The 20,366-nt window shown below is 39.8% G+C and overlaps 3 protein-coding genes across 7 annotated transcripts in view; 1 reads left to right on the top strand and 2 right to left on the bottom strand.

Annotated features, from left to right (window-relative positions):
* LOC122332457 (FGGY carbohydrate kinase domain-containing protein-like) overlaps nt 1–7,418 on the top strand; it is a 7,759-nt gene extending 341 nt beyond the window's left edge. Inside the window, exons 2-16 of one of the 3 annotated variants that reach the window (XM_043229776.1) lie at nt 1–175; nt 669–780; nt 1,116–1,267; nt 1,335–1,423; nt 1,874–1,989; nt 2,063–2,188; nt 3,513–3,616; nt 3,700–3,807; nt 4,099–4,160; nt 4,275–4,425; nt 5,098–5,172; nt 5,272–5,392; nt 5,908–6,002; nt 6,461–6,522; nt 6,645–6,901. The exon at nt 1–175 is cut by the window's left edge and continues 17 nt beyond it. In XM_043229776.1, the coding sequence (XP_043085711.1) occupies nt 1–175; nt 669–780; nt 1,116–1,267; nt 1,335–1,423; nt 1,874–1,989; nt 2,063–2,188; nt 3,513–3,616; nt 3,700–3,807; nt 4,099–4,160; nt 4,275–4,425; nt 5,098–5,172; nt 5,272–5,392; nt 5,908–6,002; nt 6,461–6,522; nt 6,645–6,735 (1,639 nt within the window). In that variant the 3' untranslated portion in view covers nt 6,736–6,901. Of the gene's footprint in view, nt 176–668; nt 781–1,115; nt 1,268–1,334; nt 1,424–1,873; nt 1,990–2,062; nt 2,189–3,511; nt 3,617–3,699; nt 3,808–4,098; nt 4,161–4,274; nt 4,426–5,097; nt 5,173–5,271; nt 5,393–5,907; nt 6,003–6,460; nt 6,523–6,644; nt 6,902–7,283 lie in introns of those variants that run through there. The other 2 variants (XM_043229775.1, XM_043229774.1) reach the window with 2 other exon arrangements.
* LOC122332458 (peroxiredoxin-6-like) lies at nt 6,960–10,303 on the bottom strand. Of its 2 annotated transcripts, none has more exons than XM_043229777.1 (5): nt 10,181–10,303; nt 8,614–8,770; nt 8,396–8,542; nt 7,478–7,624; nt 6,960–7,393 (listed from the first exon to the last, which is right to left on the bottom strand). In XM_043229777.1, exons 1-5 carry the CDS (start codon nt 10,300–10,302, stop codon nt 7,247–7,249), a joined length of 720 nt encoding a protein of 239 aa, XP_043085712.1. In that variant the 5' UTR covers nt 10,303; the 3' UTR covers nt 6,960–7,246. The 2 variants fall into 2 exon arrangements, with proteins under 2 accessions (XP_043085712.1, XP_043085713.1); XM_043229778.1 differs by having other exon boundaries at nt 7,266–7,364.
* A 2,670-nt stretch (nt 10,304–12,973) lies between these two features.
* LOC122332464 (gastrula zinc finger protein XlCGF8.2DB-like) lies at nt 12,974–15,623 on the bottom strand. Of its 2 annotated transcripts, XM_043229785.1 has the most exons (4): nt 15,551–15,623; nt 15,381–15,460; nt 14,802–14,901; nt 12,974–14,431 (listed from the first exon to the last, which is right to left on the bottom strand). In XM_043229785.1, the coding sequence occupies exons 3-4, from the start codon at nt 14,860–14,862 to the stop codon at nt 13,467–13,469; spliced, it is 1,026 nt and encodes a 341-aa protein (XP_043085720.1). In that variant the 5' UTR covers nt 14,863–14,901; nt 15,381–15,460; nt 15,551–15,623; the 3' UTR covers nt 12,974–13,466. The 2 variants fall into 2 exon arrangements, with proteins under 2 accessions (XP_043085720.1, XP_043085718.1); XM_043229783.1 differs by having other exon boundaries at nt 15,381–15,607.
* Nucleotides 15,624–20,366: the final 4,743 nt, after the last annotated feature.

The following is a 20,366-nucleotide window of genomic DNA, read 5'->3' as shown; positions in this document are numbered from 1 at the left end:
CAGGTATTATATCGGTGTGGACGTGGGCACAGCCAGTGTCCGAGCGGCTCTGGTCACTCAGGACGGTCACATCAAACACACCGCAGAGGAGTCCATTGAGATCTGGGAGCCGTGCGCTGACCACTACGAGCAATCATCAGAGGATATCTGGAGCAAGTGCTGCAGGACGGTGAAGGTAATCACACCTAAACCAGTTCAAATGGAGAACTTTTGTTTTGTGTGTCACACTGAGCAGAGAAAAAGAAAGAAGTGTCTCCATCAGAGGTCACGGGTCATCCAGCAGGACAATGACCCCAAACACGATTCATAAAACAGTAATGGTTACAAACAGAGCACTGGAGATATCTGAAACAGGTCCAGATGTGAATCCCACAGAAGACCTGTGGAGAGATCTCAGCAGAGAGGTGTAAGAAACTCATTCATGGTTACAGGATGTCATAGTTTTTTTTAATATTCCCAAAAGGGGTGCTAATAATTTTGCCCAGAGCATTTGTCTTCGGCGTGGGATTCTATCAGATTGTACTTTTTTCTGTTTTTTTGTCTCGTTCCGATGCAAAAAATACATAAAGAGTATCAAAAGAAGGGCTGCAGTTTCTGACGGAATAGCGAGGGTGCCGTGACTGTGGTCAGATCCGAAGGAAGCGTGACGTGTGCTGCTTCTGTTCTAGCGGGTGACGCAGGGCGTGGATGTGGAGTGTGTTCGAGGGATCGGGTTCGATGCCACCTGCTCTCTGGTGGCTCTGGACCAGCTCTTCCAGCCGGTGGCGGTCAATCGCTCAGGTGTGTCTCTTCAGTCCATCATAAAACTATTACGATTCCAGAAAGAGATAACTCCCTTCAGAAATCAGACATTTCTGTTCCACCTATTAACTTTTGTGTGCACTTGTTAAAAATCTAAATAATGTAAATTACATAATTTAATGTATTCATTTAAAAAACACAGATTCATCCAGTAATGAAATCTTGATTGAATCACTAAATCATTACATTAATACATTCCATGAGATTTTGTCCAGTTGTCTGATTTTTATTAGAACTGCAACCTCAGGAAAAAAAACTAGGACTAGATAGGAATAGTAATCAGAGGGGCTCAGATCTGCTCGGCCTTGCCGCAGGGGTCCGGGAGAGGAACGTGGTGATGTGGATGGACCACCGGGCCTCGGAGCAGGCGTCTCGGATCACGGCGTCCAGACACAGAGCGCTCCGGGCGGTCGGAGGAGTGATGTCTCCTGAGATGCAGCCGCCCAAACTCCTGTGGCTCAAAGAGGTGAGAGGAGAGCCGAAAACACTCTGACCCGCTCCTGCTTCAATGCTCAGCTTTACTCTGTCATCAGAATCTGCCAGAAACCTGCTGGAAGGAAGCCGCGCACTTCTTTGACCTGCCGGACTTCCTGTCCTGGAAAGCGACGGGCTCTTTGTGCAGGTGAGTGTTCAGATCTCTGTGGAGAATCATCACGAAACCAGCAGCAGATCAATACACGTCTCAGTATTTAAGTTGCTTTTATCCAAATAATGAGATATATTTCTTTACAAAGTTGCTTGTAGAAATATTATTATGTATTAATATCAAAGAGATAGCTCACCCTAAAATGTAAATGTGATGTTTATCTGCTTACCTCCAAGATGCAGGTGACTCTATAGAGCATCAGATAGCTCTAGAATTTGTGTTCTAATGATGATCAAAGCTCTTACGGGTTGTGTATTTTTCAAATCGAACCGTTTTTTGAAATATTAAATTCCGATATCGGTCCGATAATACGCATCCCTTCTGCAGAGCCTCCATTGCTGAGACATTTCTCCTAATCTGATGAAGAAACTCATCCTGATTTTCAGCTGATTGAGGCACCTCTAAAGTGTATATGCCCTGCCGCAGGTCTTTATGTACTCTGGTGTGTAAGTGGACGTATTCTCCGTCTGACGGCTGGGACGACAGCTTCTGGAGCAGCATCGGTCTGGAGGACCTGATGGAGAACAGTTACTCCAGAATAGGTATGAGCGAGTCCTGCTGGACGTCTGTTAATCTGCTGCTTCTTCTTCTGATGGTGATGATGATGTGTTGAAGGCCAGCGGGCGTGTTGTCCAGGGGCTCCTGTGGCTCGAGGGCTGACCGCAGCGGCGGCTGGAGATCTGGGTCTGACCGAGGGCACTGCTGTGGGCGCCGCTCATAGACGCCACGCAGGAGGCTTAGGTACACCACAAACACATACCTGATTAGATATCGACAACAAAACCATAAATAGAGAAATGATTTTTCATGCACTGGTCAGTTTTGACTCTTTAATCTTCTTTGCTTCATATCATATCATCTTTCAGAAGAGTGGAGAGAAAATATCCAAAATACACATTTATTTTATTGCTCTTTATCTATTTGCTTCTGTAGATTTCAGTTCCAGTCCATATCTTTAAAGAGTTTTTAAAATACCAAACTTTTATTCCTCTATATTCTGAAGGTTTGTTTAGATTTCATTCACACTGATTTATACAACATATTACTCCCAAAAACATGGTGAAAATGTTGGTGATTTATTTTTTGCATTTTTATGATTAAATATTAAATATATAAAAAAATCTTTTGTATTCTTATTTTAATTAACCCCCTGGGGAATGTGTATTACAATCCGAGTGAAGAAAATGTTGAGATTTTTTTTTTATTTAAATAAAATTTCAAATGACATGAGCCAATATTTCATTCACAACATAGATAACATAAATGTTTAAACTGAGAAGATTTTGAGCCCAGAATGATCTGGTTTCTAATCCGATGTCAGAATAGTTGTGGCAGGGTCATGTTCATCACGGTGTAGCGTCTCCTCTTCTTTTAATACAGTCTGAAGACGTCTGGGCATCGAGGTTATGAGTTTCTGGAGTTGGGTTCCTTCTTGTCTGATATAGGTTTCCAGCTGCTGAAGAGTTGGTGGTTTGAGATATTTTTAATGATGCTCCAGATGTTCTCTTCTTCTATGAAGTCATGCTGTTGTAATATCTGCAGGATGTGGTTTAGTATTGTCCTTCTGAAACACACCAGACCTTTCCTGAAATAGACGTCATCCGGAGGGAGCATATGTTCCTCTAAAACCTTTATATACCTTTCAGCATTCATAGTGTCTTCTTCCAGAACATGAAGCTGCTCGTACAGTTTTGTCTTGACTTTTGGATTCTGTTAGCCGATCTGCCGGCTCTCGCTTGTACCCAGGACTATATTTGTGTTTGCCTCTGCTCTTCCTGTTTGCCGCTCTCTCGACTGCCTGTTTTGATCATGTCTTTCAGTAAAGCCCTATGAATAGATCTGCTTTTCTGAGTCATACAATTAACTTAATTAGTTGCTAGATGTTCTCCAAGCTGGATCTTTTACACAGTTTCAGCCCTTTGTTGCACTGATGCAACTTTTTAAAGACTTTTAGCAAGCATCAAATTTGAAATGAACTCATTTAGTGGATAAAAATGTACAATTTCTCAGTTTAAACATTCATGTTATCTGTTATCTATTCATGTCAGTGCTTTCTCTGCTGTAGGGGTGATAGGAGCAGACGTGACGGGGCATCACCTGCCCTGCGAGGATCGTCCGGTCTCGTCCAGAATGGCCCTCATCTGCGGCACTTCTTCGTGTCACATGGCCGTAAGCGTGATTCTGATGTGACTCTGTGTTTGTGTCAGATGGTGTGATTGTTGAATCTCAGTGTGTTTTTGTTGGTCTCTCAGGTCAGCACTCAGGCCCTGTTCGTCCCCGGGGTCTGGGGCCCCTATCTGTCCGCTATGCTGCCCGGACTGTGGCTCAATGAGGGAGGACAGAGCGCTACGGGACGCCTGGTGAGAGCAGAACGCCTCATTCAGTACGGGAATCACCTTTATAACACAAACCAGCTAACTGTGTGTAGTTTACACACTGCAGAGCAAACGTTTGGGATCAGAAAGACCTGTAATGTGTTTTTAAAGACGTTTCTTATGTTTATCAAGGCTGTGTTTATTTGATCAAAAGTACAGAAAAATATGTTTTTTCAAATCAAATCAATGCAGGCGTTATGAACAAAAGGGACTTCTTTAAAGTTTGTCGGGTGTGTGTTTGTGTGTGTGTGTGTGTGTGTGTGTGTGTGTTCTCAGCTGGAGCATGTGGTGAAGGGACATGCTGCGTTCAAGCAGCTGGAGGAGCAGGCGGAGCTCAGGTGGGTGACTGTATGTGTGTGTGTGTGTGTGTGTGTTTTTGTGACATATGAGTCCTCATAATTGACAAAAACAAGTGTGTGTGTGTGTGTGTCTGGTTCCTCTGCTCTGTACAGCGGGGAGCATCTTTACTCGTGTCTGAACGCTCGTCTGGAGAGTATGAGCACAGACTCAGAGCCGCTGGAGCAGCTGACCGCCCGTCTGCACATCTGGCCTGATTTCCACGGCAACCGTTCTCCTCTGGCCGACCAGACGTCCCGCGGCATGGTGAGCATCATCCCCACCATCATCATCATCATCAGTGTGTGGACAGGAGCTGCACAGTTAATCTTTAAACATGTCTATTCGCCACTGACTCAGAGAGCAGACAGTTTAGACGAGAAACAGCTTCAGTCTTTTCAAGCACACAATATTATTTCTGTCTTGTTGAGATGGAAGTTTATAAGTTTGAATATAAACATTGTGATCAAAATAGAGCAAGTCATCTTCTGAAAGTAACCGGGTTGGTATGAGTCCTGAAGCCTGAACCGTCTGTGTTTAAACTCATAAAGCCTCGCCATTCAAGAGCAATAAGACATGAATGAGAACTCACACACACTGTAAGAAGATCTGTGTGTTCTCATCCACAACACCAAGACTGAGATCTCTTTTAAATCTTGTGCTAGAATATACAAAATACACAAATACTATATTAACATGCCTGTCTTGGTGAGTATAATAACTCAAACTACAAAAGACAAGAATATCACTTCTATTCAGGATCCTGATAACTGATCTCTGCCTAATTTGGTTCTTCAAACAAATTGCTTATTAGATTAAAATAAGAATAAGTAAAAAGGTTTGAGGTGGTAATTTTGTTAGTGAATACTGTTTATGTTTTAAAACTAATTTCTGAAATGGTATATAGTAGTCTGATGTGTTTCCTGTGTGTTTGTGCAGGTCGTGGGTCTCACTTTGTCACAGACACTGGATGATCTGGCTCTGTTGTATCTCGCAACTCTTCAGGCCATCGCTGTAACACACACACACACACACACACACACACATATATCTGACATGGATAAAAATGGAAACATTTTTCAGTGCTAATGTGAATGTGTGTGTTGTGTGAAGCTCGGCACCAGACACATCATAGACGCCATGAGAGCGGCAGGACATGACATCACAACCCTCTTCCTGTGTGGAGGACTGAGCAAGAACGCTCTGTTTGTGCAGACGCATGCCAACACTACAGGTGACTGCATCACTGACCTGCGCAGACGACACACACATCCACAGATTGAGATTGTGGTTAGTTAGTACATGCTGTGGGTAGTTATTCTCTACTCTAGTGTGATCTGGGAGATAATGCTTCACACATCCACTAAAATGTATACTTTATATTTGTATATAGTAGTTTTTTATTGTGCTGCTTTTAATTTGTGCTGACTAAAAAGTAATAGAATCCATTGTATAGCTAAATATTGATATTTAGACATTTTCCTGAAGAACATGTCAGTGGTGTTTGCCCAGCAATATGTAGTTGCTATGTTGCTCTGGGTGGTTGCTAGGGTGTTGTGTGTCACCAAACAGCAGCTGATTCAAACAGTCAGACAAAGAGAAGTGAGAAATCCTGCAGATACATAGACGCTTGTTCTCTCAGTTCTGCACTCGTTAACTGTGTGTTTTTCATCATGTGTGTGTGTGTGTGTGCGTGTGTGCGTGTGTGCGTGTGTGTGTGTGTGTGTGTGTGTGTGTGTGTGTGTGGAGGTCTGCCGGTGGTTCTCCCAGAGGAGCGAGAGGCTGTGCTGCTGGGAGCCGCTGTGATTGGAGCCTGTGCTTCATCAGACTGCAGCTCCATACAGGTACATACACACTCACTATACTCGCTACATACACACTCACTATACTGCTACATACACACTCACTATACTCGCTACATACTCACTCACTATACTCTACATACACACTCACTATACTCGCTACATACACACTCACTATACTGCTACATACACACTCACTATACTCGCTACATACTCACTCACTATACTCACTATATACTCACTCACTATACTCGCTACATACACACTCACTATACTCGCTACATACACACTCACTATACTCGCTACATACTCAATCTATACAAATTCATATGAATAATATTTTCTTCTGAACAGCTGAAATTGATGAAATTTATCAAGTTTAACACTGTTATTGTTTTTTTGTGTAATTCTATAAAGTTGTATTCGATCTGTATTATATAAAGTGCTATAGAAATAAATGTGATTTGACTTGATAAAGGAACATTCTGATGTGTTTCTAGGAAGCAATGAGGAGGATGACGAGAATCGGTCGTGTTGTCAGATCAAACCCTGAGTTAGAGAGGTGAGATTCAGTGATGTTTCTCATTACATAGATATTAATACGCATGATTTTATTCTGTGTCAGAGCCAGTGCACGCCTTGCACCTGTACCTGCAGTAGTAATGAATGTTTGTGTGTGTGAAGCTTCTACAGGAGGAAGTACGCAGTGTTTCTGCGTCTTTATGATCATCAGAAGGAGTGTGAGGCGCTGATGAAGGCTGAAGCAGTTTTCTGATGACCAGATTGAACACTGAGATCCTTCAGGTGAAGATGTGCTTTTACTGAGCAAACAAACTAAACGAAAAAAGCCTTTTACACCTAAATATCACCCAGATAGGATCTGTTAAACCACAAGTTAAAGTTAAAGTTAAAGTCTTTCATTAAAGATCAGTTTAACATGATATATTTGTGTGCCTTTGAAAAACTAAACATGATCTCACAAATAAAATACACATAGCATTGAAATTTGATATTTTATTCTAAAAGTTATTTTGGAATAATGTAAAAACAAATTTACTTGATATATACTTGATAGTTTTAATAAACCGTTCATGGAAATGTAAAAAAGCAAATTAGAATAGTTTTGTTTCTTGTTCTTGTTTATTGAAAATGTCTTCAGGATTCTTTTTGTGTTAACGTACATTTTTACATCAAGGACCAGAATGGAAATACGGTTTTTTTTTCACCGCTTTTTTTGTCGAATAAAGATTTTTGGTTGAGCGATCTCTGTGGAAAGCTGCAGTGTATTAAACTGGAGGATCACTGTTGGGTTGTGGTGTGTAGCGCAGGTATCTCTTCCCAGACGGAAGGTGTTTGGTGTAGACTCCAGCGGGGAAGAGCTCCGCCGCCTCCGTCTCAGGGATGCTGGGAGGAACCATCACACAGTTTCCAGGCTTCAGAGCAGATCACACACGTTACACACACACACACACACACACACACACACAGAAGAATCAACAGCAGACAGAAGTCCTCACCCTCCAGTCCACAGGCGTAGCCACGCGGTTGTGTGCCGTTAACTGTAACGAGTCAATGACACGCAGAATCTCGTCAAAGTTTCGTCCTGTACTTGCAGGATAGAGAATGGACAGCTTTAACTTCTTATCTGGCCCGATCACAAACACCTGAGTCAAGAACACACACATTCAGAGCTCATTCAACTCAACTTTATCAAACTTATTACAGAGTGTGGTATTTTAGAGTGTCAATCATTTTAAATCAGCTATTCTATTTAAAAATAAGCAGAATCCTTTTCCTGTTTCAGATTCATATGAGAGTTAAAATTATTCTATGACTTTTATACAGGCATGTAAATATTTTACGGTTAACTGCCCACATTTTAAATAAATATAATTAATAATAGCTATACCATGAATGGAAATGTAATGTGTTTTAATGAAGGTCAAAAATATCAGCACTGTGAAAATGAATCCTTTTGATCTTTTATTGAAGAATTTCTAGGGGTACTAATAATTATGTCCAAGCATTTATTCCATAATATTTGCCCCCATCTTATGAAAGTAATGAAAGGTTCGAAAAAAAAAAAAAGATCAAAAGGATTAAGAATGCAGATTAATTTTCACATCCTTCTTTGATCATATTTACCAAGGGTGCTGATCATTTTGGCCACGACTGTACATCTAATTCATGAAATTATTAAATAATTACTAACATGCCACTTAAGGGCTTCTGTGTTAATTCTAAAAACATGAATGTGTTCACAGATCCCTCACTAACAAAAATCTTTAATATTCAACATTTAATACAATGTCATAAAGGTTGATATTCAGATATAAAAAGAGCATAAACATTCACAAAAACTATCACGGTGAGGAAGAAACCGTGGTACAGACATGTGAAAGAGTCTTTCCTCACTAGTTTAAATGAGATCTTACACATCTGGCGCTGAGCGGCATCCCGCCGGGGTCCTTCTCGTCGGGGTCCAGCATGCCCAGACTCTGCACCAGCTCCCGCCGGACGTCTGCGATGATGGGGAAGGGCAGCTGGCTCCCAGCCTCTGTGTTGTTGTAGGCCACGATGTCCTGAAAGCAGGCGTGAGACTCGTGAGCAGCCGCTCAACAGAAGCACACTCTTCAGACGGACAGAAGCTGACCTGACTCCAGCGCTGGTGTTCCTCCACACCGTCCACGGAGAGCGCCATCAGCTTGACGTCCCTCCGGATGAACTCTGGACTGAGCTGAGCGGCCCGGCCGAGTTCGGTGGTGCAGACGGGCGTGAAGTCTCCAGGGTGAGAGAAGAGCACACCCCAGCTGAGGAGAAGTGAAGACCAGCACATTACTTTCTAATTTACAAGAACATATCTGTCTTATTTCTCAAATAAGTATCTCCAGGTCTTCTGTTTGTCATGTATTGACTGACAGCTCTGGGGTTGCCATGTTGAGAGAAATCAGGAGTAAGTGTGAACATGATCTTACTGTAGTTCCAGACTAAATATCTACATGTATATTTACTCAAAAACACATTCAGTGTTCCTCAAAACCAATAATGTCAAAGTCAAATGTAAACTTAGAATATTGTACAAACCTGCAATAATTAAATTATACAAATATATTTTATGCATTTAATACCATTTTATTAACCAGTATCTGTGCTGCTGACCTTGACCAGATTTGATTCTACATACAAAAAAATTACTAAAATAACATTTGTTCTTCTAAATGTGTTTTATTTAATTTTTTTTCTTCTGTCGAAAGATTAATTGCAGTTAATCACATTCAAAATGTTTTTCTTCATATAATATATCTGTGTCCTGTGTATATTTATTATGCCTCTGTAAGTACACACACAGATAAAATAGTCACATATTTATTCATATATATATATATATATATATATATATATATATATATATATATATATATATATATAAAAATGTATTTGGACTCTTTGTAGTTGTTTTCTGGTCCCATGTGCTCTGTGTGCCCTACTTTCAGTTAATGGTCTTATAGTCTTCAGGTGTGTCTTGTTAATTTAGTCATTTCCTGTGTGTTTATAAGTTCTAGACTGATTCAGTTCAGGTCGGCCGGTCTGTCTTTATTACGTCTGGTTATATTCTGCCTGTCTAGTATTATTGTTTTCTCTTTGGTGAAAGAGTAAAGAGTGTTAAGTGTTATATTCTCCCTCAGGCTGAGGCGTTTGGTCTGAAAGGTCTTTTATATTTGACAAAAATTGAATTTTTTTATATTAAAAACAAACAAGCAAGCCCTGCCCAGATTTAAAAATGAACCTTCAGTAAAAAGTAGTGTAATTAGTTTTAGAGAGTAACACAATATTGTAATGCATTTCTTTTAAAAGTACATTTCCCAGCACTGTCACACACACACACACACACAACAAGTGTGTTTAGCTGACTCTGGTCTTTATGTGTGTCAGACTCGGTCAGCGTTTTCATGGAGCTGAAGAGTCCTGACATCAGCTTAGGACACGTACATGTCGTCTGGTGTGAGGACTTCATGAGAAAAACAAGCCTCGCAACTCAGAGCTTATATCTAAGACATCGATCCTGTGCACAGCTAAACAACACTGAATAAAAACACATAGATGACGGGACGAATATTTTTAGATGTATCTTCAGGAAGTGGTCATCGAGAATAAAACCACTGTATCTATGAAGAGCAGCACCAATAACACACGACACACTCTCACATCACAACACTTACGAGTCTCCCAGAAAATCATGCACTTTCATTCGGCCAAAAGTGGAATCGACTTCGAAGTTGGGAAAGACGTCTCCTAACAGCATCCTGCAGCTTCGCTCTGTCTCTCTGGGTCTGTGTTGCATGCTGGGAAACGTGGTTTGGTGTGTGGGAGGATGTGAGAGAGTTTGGGCTTCTTGCACAGAAACCATCCTAAATCTGTTCTTACGTTCATTTCTCATTTTTTTTTCAAAAAACCTGCAAAAAAGTGGAAAACATCTGACCCAAATTTTTCATTGTAAGTAACATGTCTGCCACGTTTGTTCTGACCAACTGAGAGACCTCAGCAAACAGTTTATATCTCAATAAATCGTGCTACGATCGATTAGCTCGTATTACATCAAACCCTGATAGTTATTACTGTTATACTTTATTCTCAAGAAATCCAACAAAGGATATAAACCATAAAACAACTGGCGACTCGGCTGCATCTTTATGACCAGTTCTCATTTAGTGACTATAACCAGGCAGCAACGAGCAACAGGTCTGTTCCGCGAAATGATAAAAAACACTTTTCAGTGGCATAGGAGTCACATTAAAAGGGAATGTCTGATTTGTTTTACACAGCAGACACAAATGCATGCCTCCGATTCATAGCTGATGTATTTCCACATACGAGTCCTGAAAGCGATCACAGAATATCAGAATCCATGTGATTTTTTCCTGCTGTCACGTTAGCGGGCCGTATACATGGAAGACAAAAAATCAGAATAAGGTCACTTGAGCTAAGTCTAGGGCAGGGGTGTCAAACTCAATTCCTGGAGGGCCGGAGCCCTGCAGAGTTTAGATGCAACCCTAATTAAACACACCTGATCCAGCTAATCAAGTACTTCAGACATGGGCAGGGCTCCGGCGTTTGACAGCCCTGGTCTAGGGGAAAACAAGTCAAATACCCTGACATTACCAACTCTATAGTAGACCGTCGAAAGTCCATCCAGAATTTCTGAGCTGGAGGCAGAGACGGAGCTGGGAGGATGAGGTGGTCAGGTCAGAGGTCAGGGACTGAATCTCCTCCCTAATTACTGTAACTCTTTCACCAACGCGTTTCTGATGATTTAGATAAAGGTGTGTCTAAATAGAAGTTACAGGAGCATTACACACTTGAAAAGCAATTATTTCTTTCAGGTTTTGGCAAACTGCCAGTAATTTTATTAGTTTGACTTTTCTTCTGTTGTGTGTGTGTGTGTGTGTGTGTGTGTGTGTGTGTATGTATGTGTGTGTGTATGTGTGTGTGTGTGTGTGTGTGTGTGTGTGTGTTGATGTTGTTGCAGTATAAACTAAAACAATAATCTTGTGAATACCAAAACATTTACAACTGGAGATATTTTCTGAGAGAAGTGTTGCTTTTTCTGACAGAATTGCAAGGGTGCTAATATTTTTGGCCGTGGCTGATGATACTGAAACTACAGACGAGCACATGATCTGCTTTACAGTTAGTTATTGTAAAACTTTTAGCAAAACACTAAACAATGTTGTGAACACTATACATCTCTCAAAACTAACATCTGTGAAACAATGTAAATGCCAGACTCATTTACTGATGACATAATGATCATGTATGAAAACATTTACAAGTTATTTGTCCACTGTGTTTTTTCCCATTGCATATCTTGTTGTATACCTAATTTGATCACTTAGAAATCAAAGATCAGTATTGTGTAAATATAGTAAATATATACAGAACAAGCATACGAGTCAGGTCACCTTCATTTCTGTACTGTTTATACAAGTTTAAAAATATTGAGAATTGTCTGTACAGCAACTCTAATAAGATAATAGTGTTAATATAGAGCAGAAGTTGATTCAGTTCAGATTAAAAACTGTAAAGATACAATTTTGTGAATACATATTTTATGTACAGTATATTTTTGAACATATATGTATGTATGAGTGTTATGACAGACTTCTACACACTGAACAAAACAGGAGTCTTATCATTTGTCATCTGAGCAGACCAGCATGTATGTAGCCAATCATTAGATTTTAGTTAAAACAGTTCAAATAGTTCCAAGAGATATTAAAATAGTTCCCTTTTCCAAGAGATGTGCAATGTTTTGCACGAGAGACTATAACATCTCATTATTAGTAATTGATCCTGCATCTCAAAACATTATAGTCAATCTATTCTAAGTCATCAACACAGTTTCACTGATGATCTAACACTAACACATTCACGTTTGTCATTCCTGAAAAAGTATACATGGATATTTGTTCATCTTTAATCATGATTGGTGAGCGTCCTATAAAACCGTGTCTGTCTCATCCTCCAAAGGCTGTAGCCTACATATTGACACAGCTTCCGTGGGAAAGTGACTGTCCTGGAATAGGAATGAAATGTTTACTAGGTTTTAATATATTTATTTGAATTCATGTCCAACTGTTACTGGCAGCTTCATCCAACCAGTCCCTACTGAACTGTGAGTTACGGCCTATAATGTGTTCCTTACCTCGCTCCCCACAAACATAAAGTAAGATCTGGTGGAGTTTATTACCTTTATTACCACAGTATTGAGACACAATGTTTAAACAATACTAAACATCTACTGAACTCAAACACACCTGTGCTCAGAAATGAGCAGCTCTATACGACATTCTGCTCTTACATTTGTGTACATTGTAATAAACACAACTTAACTCTGATTTCTAGTCGTGTTCTCTTTTGGAAACACAAACAAAGCAGTTTCACTTTCTTGACGAAACACAGCGTCTCAGAACATGGCGCCACAGCAACACTACAGACAGAAGAATAGCTCCGCCCTCATTCGAGTAAACATTTGGGCAGAGTTATGAAAATAACTTTTATAAAGAATATCTCTTTGGTTTAGACTTTAGTCTTTGCAACTTTAGGGATCTTTATCTACTAACAGCTTATAACACTCCAGAGAGAAAAGAAAACTTGAAACCACATCATGGGACCCCATTCAGTGTGAACACGAGTTAAACTGATTAATGCACAATTAAGTACACAATTTGTGCATTAAAAGGGTCCTCATTTATATCAAAGCTGTAATTGTTAGGTTTCCAACATTCTTCTGATCTCCTCATGTGCTTCTTACTTTTAAACTCACTCTCACAAACTGTGATTCATTTAATGAATGTGATGAGAAAACATTTTTCTATCATGTAAAAATTATAGACTTATTGTCATTGTCTGACATCACTACTGCAAGTATTTAAGGTGGAAAGAGCTGCTGTTCTCCAGCGTGTAGAAGTTCGGTCCAGTGCCTTTAGATGCTGATGTCCTGACTCACTATGATAGCTTCTGGCGACAGTTCCTCCGGTGTGAGAGCAGAGCGCTGGAGGTGATGAAGCTCCGTCCACACGGCGGGCAGCGGTGCGGTTTCTCTCCGGTGTGGACTCTCTCGTGGATCTTCAGGTTCCCCGACTGACTAAAGCTCTTGTCGCAGTGCGAGCACTTGTAGGGTTTCTCCCCCGTATGGACCTTCTGATGTTCCTTCAGGTACTTGGCTCTAGAGAAGCTGTTCCCACACACCGAACACACGTGAGCTTTCTCTCCGGTGTGGATCTTCTGGTGCTCCTTCAGGTAACCCAGCTGTGAGAACATCTTTCCACAGAAGGAGCACAGGAAGAGCTTCTGGTGGATCTTCTGGTGGATCTTCAGGTGCTTCGCTGAGATGAAGCTCTTTGCGCAGCGGTCGCAGCCGAAGGGTCGTTCTCCGGAGTGTGAATGCTGGTGGTTTCTGAGGATCGTGGCCTGTGTGAAGCTCTTCCCGCACTGGTGACACGTGAAAGGCCTCTCTCCGGAGTGAATCCTCATGTGGTTCTTGAAGTGTCCCTTGCGGATGAAGCTCTTGTCACACAGGAGGCAGGTGAAGGGCTTCTCTCCCGTGTGGATCCTGATGTGGTTCTCCAGGCTCTCCTTGCGCGTGAAGCTCTTGGCGCAGTGCGGGCAGCTGAAGGGCTTCTCTCCGCTGTGAGTCTGGAGGTGTCTCTTCAGGTCTGCGTTCTTGAAGAAGCTGCTTCCGCACTGAAGACAGCTGAAGCTTCGCTCTCCGCTGTGGATTCTGATGTGGCTGTTGAGGTTGACTTTGAGGGTGAAACACTTCCCGCACTGAGGGCAGATGAACGGAGATTTCCTGGTCCTCTTCTGGGAGAAGTCCTCTTCGGTCTGTGATTGTTCTTCTGTTATCATCTTCTGGTGATCCTCCTCCACTGCGTTCACTTCTTCGCTTTCCACCTTCACCTCCAGCAGATCTAAAATCAGTTCAGACGATGAGCTCAAGTAAGAACATACTTTTATTTGTTAATCTTAGTTTATTTAGCTTTAGTTATTTTAGCACTTCAAGCTAAACTAAATGAAAAGGAGAAATCACAAGCATACCGTTTAAAGTGATCTGTCAGATGCACTGAGATGTTTTCCTCAGCACATAATTACATCTTACAGTTATATTTATACATTTTCTAAAAGTTCATCAGGCTCATCCTGGAGCAGCAGTACATCAGAGACTAGAATATACATTTTTCTCAAATGTCTGATATCTCTTCTGAAATTTTAAATCTCTTCCCTGTTTACACCAGCACCATAAACTGCTATAGACATCAGACATCAGTCAGGATCACCAACCTCTCTGTTCCTCAGTTTCTTCATCACTCACATCTTCACTCTCTTCTTTAACTAACTCCATCTTTTCAGAAGCGTAACACAGATTTTTTATTTTTTACACCTGGAAAATGTTAGAGAACATAAAGAGCATAAAGTCATTATTAATTATAATTAATCATCACAATATTAAATATGTGATGTAAGAAGATTTCCAGTGAACCTGTTTGTGTGAAAATAAAAAAACTCTCAGCTGTGACTGAAGCAAAAACTTACATTTTCAGTATTGTAAAGTTTTCTTTTTTAATTCTTATCAAAATTCTATTCATTAAAATTAAACAAAGACTTTAAGATTTTTTAGTAGCTGATAATGATTCATATATGTTACATCTATAAAAGACCTAAAACATGTCAACATGTATAATATACTATGTGTGATATTATTATCACTGTATAACCTGATATTAAGTTTCTCTCTTGGTTTATATCCTTTTGTCATATGTCTGTGGAATTAACACTAACTCTATCATATTTTATTAGTGAACTGAGTGTTGTTTGAACTGCACCGCCCTGACTAAAACATATCAGCAAATGCATCCATACCTGTCGTGTTTATGGACTTTATTTGCAGAAAACAATCTCATGCGTGTTCAGTTATCTATTGATTTCCTCTCTTCATCAGACTGGAGACATGAACAGATGTTTCAGGGGAGAAAGCATGAGAAGCAGTCTATTGCTGTCGGATCTTTTACAGTAAACAGTGATCTCGTTACCGTGATGCTCTTCTCATCAGATCTACTGTCCGCTTCGTTTCAATGGCCGCTGCTCCGCTGGCGCGCGCACCCGGAAGTACACGATCACAGGCGCGAGCGCAGGCTGTGTGCAGCCAATCAGACGAACGCTTTTGTTAAAGGTGCAGCAGGGGTTTTCACATTAAAGTGTGAACCCATATTACTCATAGCTGCTGTTATAGACAGACAGCCCATAATGAGAGAAACCACCAACAATTAACTAAAACTATGACAATAATGGTTATATATATGACAGGTTAGTGGGGTCAAGTGGGGAAAGAATTGTGCAATTTTGTGTATTTGTGTACTTCCTCTGATGGAAGAACAAAGCTGTTCAGACACGACAGTAATTAAGCCACGCCCCCTGGAAATAGTATTATTATTTGTACTCCCTATCTTACAGGCTTTACTAATCTCATATCATATACAACTGAGATTTACTACAAAACAACAAGCTTTAAAACACCTTTTTCTTGCTGCTGAAAATCAGAAACAGAAAATGTTTTCATCAACATTGTAGGAGTTGAATCAAATACTGCTCGTAAGGAATTATTCTCAGTGCTTCTCTTTTCAAACTCTTTTCACGTACGACATTGAATTGTTAAGGATATACATTTAGAAATAAGAGCCTGACCATGTTTTTGACCTCTACCATACCATAGGCACTCGTTCACAGCCACAGAGACACCGATGGACGCCTGAGATGCTAAGAACTTCATAGCAGGTGTTTTTTCAGGAGTGACATGTTCAGCCCCGAGGAGCCGTTCTGGAGCAGGAATGAATCGAAGCGCACCAAAACGGCTTCACTCCGTGTGATTTCAGGAGCAAAGCCGAAAAAAAAGCCTTCCCACACTGAAGACAGACGAAGGGCTTCCCGCCGGAGTGGATCTACATGTGATGATTGTATTGTGTTGTAGTTTTCACTGCCTGGTGGAAGGTCTCTCTCGGTGTGGAGCTTCACGTGTCCCCACAGACTCGTCCTGTGCGTGAAGCTCCTCTCACAGTAAGGGCACTTGACTAATAAAGGCCCTTACTAATTAAACACCTGAAGAAGAGAATCAAGATCTTAATGGTCGGTAAATATTTTTTAAAAAACCCTTCTTGAACCAGACGTGTATTTTTTACTAAATAAATGCAGTTCTGCTGAGCAGAAGAGAATTCTTTCAAAACATATTACAGATCCTAACTGGAAGAATATGTATGAGTTTGATAATAAATGTATTAATACAGCTGTTGTTATTGTCATTGGTATTATTGTTTTCTTTCTTATTTCATTTTAAAAATGCATGAAAATGTCACTGAGCAGCTGATGGTTTCAGCACAGCTTTGGGTTTTAACCCCTGTCTAAGGAGCAGAGACACCGACGTGCAACTAGTGTGTGTTTTAGAGAACATAACAGTCTGCAGTTTATTCATCTTTTGAAGCTATTTCATGAATTCAGTGATGAGCCAGCAGAGACGTGAGACGTGCTAAACGCTCTCTCGCTTGTAAAGATAGCTGCTTCTTTCTCAGACACTTTTAAATGCTGACATGTTTGCTGCATTAGAGAACGCCTGTATTTGATCACATCACGGCATTGTTCAGCATTATTTATTCAGTTATTTACACTCAAAAGAGGTTTTTTTGCTATTTTTGGCCAAATAATTTTATAAAATTCGGTGCATCCCTAGTATTTTGTGTAAAGTGTGTAAAAATTACTACCATCCTGTATTTGTGACGCGGGGAGGGATCGTTTATATATATATTGATTATAAAGTCAGTTTTTCAGTTTAATTACTATTTATTCTTAAATAGATGATCAACGCTCAAAAAAGGTATGCAAACATTTAAATTGAACAATGCAGTTATTTTTTTATAAATAATAATTTCTAGGTTATTTGTTAAATTACACACTAGCTGTCAAAGCATATTTCATAACAGATTAATTTAAACATGAATTAATTAAGACTAACATATTTCAGAAAACACGAGTATAATGTGTTATATTTCATGAAACTCTCTAGACTTCATCTCTCGTGAACAAACAAGTTAAACGAGACATTTTCTTTCCATGCTTTTTTCTTGATGTCTTTCTGAGGTTAAAACACTGAGATGATTTGACCTTTTGACCTCCCCCCCACACTGTGCTGACCCTTGACCTGTTCATGATATCCAGGGGACCTCCTTCGAGGTACAGCTCTGTCTGTTGAAGTTCTTAGGACGGTTTTTGGAGATTTGTTATTTTTGATCTCTCTCTCTCTTTCTTTATAAAATCATCTTTGAGGGAAAGGGGGCCCCTGGTGTTTCAGTTGAGTTCAGAAGCAGTATCTCTGATGGTATGGAGGTGTATAAGTGTATACCGTACGAGCAGCTTCATGTTCTGGAAGAAGACACTATGAATGCTGAAAGGTATATAAAGGTTTTAGAGGAACATATGCTCCCCTCCGGATGACGTCTATTTCAGGGAAGGTCTGGTGTGTTTCAGAAGGACAATACTAAACCACATCCTGCAGATATTACAACAGCATGACTTCATAGAAGAAGAGTCCAGATCTTTCACCTGTAGAGAACATCTGGAGCATCATTAAAAATATCTCAAACCACCAACTCTTCAGCAGCTGGAAACCTATATCAGACAAGAAGGAACCCAACTCCAGAAACTCATAACCTCGATGCCCAGACGTCTTCAGACTGTATTAAAAGAAGAGGAGACGCTGCCACAACTATTCTAGAATAGATTAGTTTATGATAAAACTTTAACTGAACACACACTTCTATGTTTTACATTAATCAGTTTGAATAATGCACATATAAATAGTTCAGATTCAAGACTGAAGACTTTTTTCTCTTCTGTGTTACAATAAAAATATCTCATTGTGTGTAAGTCATCTGTTAAAAACACTCCTGTTTAAGTGAGACCGTGAAACACACTCGAGCAGGAAATGTGACCGGATGTCAAAGGTCAGCAGTGGTGGGGTCAGAGGTCAGCACCCGTTTCATGTGCTTTTAGTTCTGTTGGCTCTTGTTGTTCTGTGTTTCAGTTCTGTTTTTCTCTTCTCTGTTTGCATTTTCTTCATGTGTTTGTTTAATAATGGGTTAGTTATGACTTGACTAGTTGGGGTGATATTAATGCATGTGTTAGTGTGTGTCTCTTGATTACCGATCCGTGTGTGTGAACTCACTCTGTTTCTGACATAATATTTCTTTCTAGCTTTAACATATTCCCTAAGGTTTGTTTTGCTGGAGTGAGCGGAGGAACCATAACCTCTCCTGAGGTCAGTCCTGAGGCAGGGTCACGGTCAAACTCACATATTTGACATATCTGTGATCTCACCTCACTTCATAACAAACAAAGTAGAGAGATGGACGTCAGTGTAAGGAAGTTGTCGTATCAGTTGTGTCTCAATGGACTTTTATGTTGAAGTGTTTCCTGCCCTGCTGCCATGTTTGTAGTCCATTGTAGTTTTTGATGTTGATTAGACCTGAGGTGCATGTTGTTGCCCTCTCTCTCTCTCTCACACACACACACACACACACACACACACACACACACACACACACACACACGCATACACGCACATTAAAGAAAACAAGATTAAAGTCAAAGTAAAATTAAAGTCACCAAAAGATTATTTTAAAAAAACTGCCTACATAAAAATAAATTTATATATGCTTTCTGAACAAAAAACCTAAATAATTTTTGACAGATTTGATACTATTTGTTAGGAAAGGATGAAGATCACCTCTGACCTCTGACCTCTGACCTCTGTATGGGCTGTTCTTCAGTGAGGGGTCTTCATTTCCTCTGTTTCTCCCAAACGTTTTTCTAAAAGTAATGAAAGTGTTTCTGTGATGAATAACATAAGCTAGCTATGAGCACAATAACTCACAATAAGTAAAAGTAAAGAGAAACGTCTCTGGACTGATTTGAGCAGCGGCTGAACATAAAGTGCACTTGAATGAACCAAAAAGTACTTGAGAACCTAAAGTATGTTTCTAGAACATTCTTATTTTTGTGCTAAATAAAACTGTTACATTTATACATTTATAAGTAGTTCATCAGTTGCAAAAGTATTTTAATACAACTGAGATTTACAAAGGTTTTACTGCACTGAAATACAGAGGACTTTTAACAGTGTGTTTCTTAAAGGTGTGTTTTAAATGTTAAAAGTTAATGTTATTACACTGTTATATAATTATCCTAAGTTTAAATTAAATTGACTCTTTTTAACATATATCATACGTGCTACTCAAGCACATGAAATAAATAAATAAATACATGAATTCACAAATAATCATGGAAAGTTAAACTGATTTATAAAAGTGTTCCACCATCACTTTGCCTAAAATCTAACTGGATATTTATATATACTCTCAATAGGGTGTATCTGGATTTTCATTAAAAATGGAAATGTAGATATGTATTACTTCACTAAAATTCTATTGTCACACAACTTTTTATGATGTTCAGGTCTGTCTTGTTGTTTATTTATTCATTCTAAAACTTTATATATCTATATATATAGCTCTTTATGAAACACTAGTAAAAGTTTTTCAGCTAAGTTGATGGTTTGTTGGTGTCTAACCAGGCTCAGTCAATCACTATATAAAGGACGTTTAGACGGAAGCCAGAATGAGAAAATATAACTATCAACAGGATCATTAAACAGACTCATGACATACCTGTGATCACACAGAACGCTGAGTACTGGACTAATGCATGAACTGGTTTCATTATTCCAGCACCTCCAACAACACTCTCCTTTACTTTCCTCTTTCTCTTCCACGTGGCAGTGGAAGGTTTATGACCTCTGACCCC

This window comes from Puntigrus tetrazona, unplaced genomic scaffold (assembly GCF_018831695.1).
Source record: "Puntigrus tetrazona isolate hp1 unplaced genomic scaffold, ASM1883169v1 S000000080, whole genome shotgun sequence".
NCBI lineage: Eukaryota > Metazoa > Chordata > Actinopteri > Cypriniformes > Cyprinidae > Puntigrus > Puntigrus tetrazona.
The sequence above is the reverse complement of the archived record's forward strand: the minus strand, read 5'-3'. Positions and strand labels throughout refer to the sequence as shown.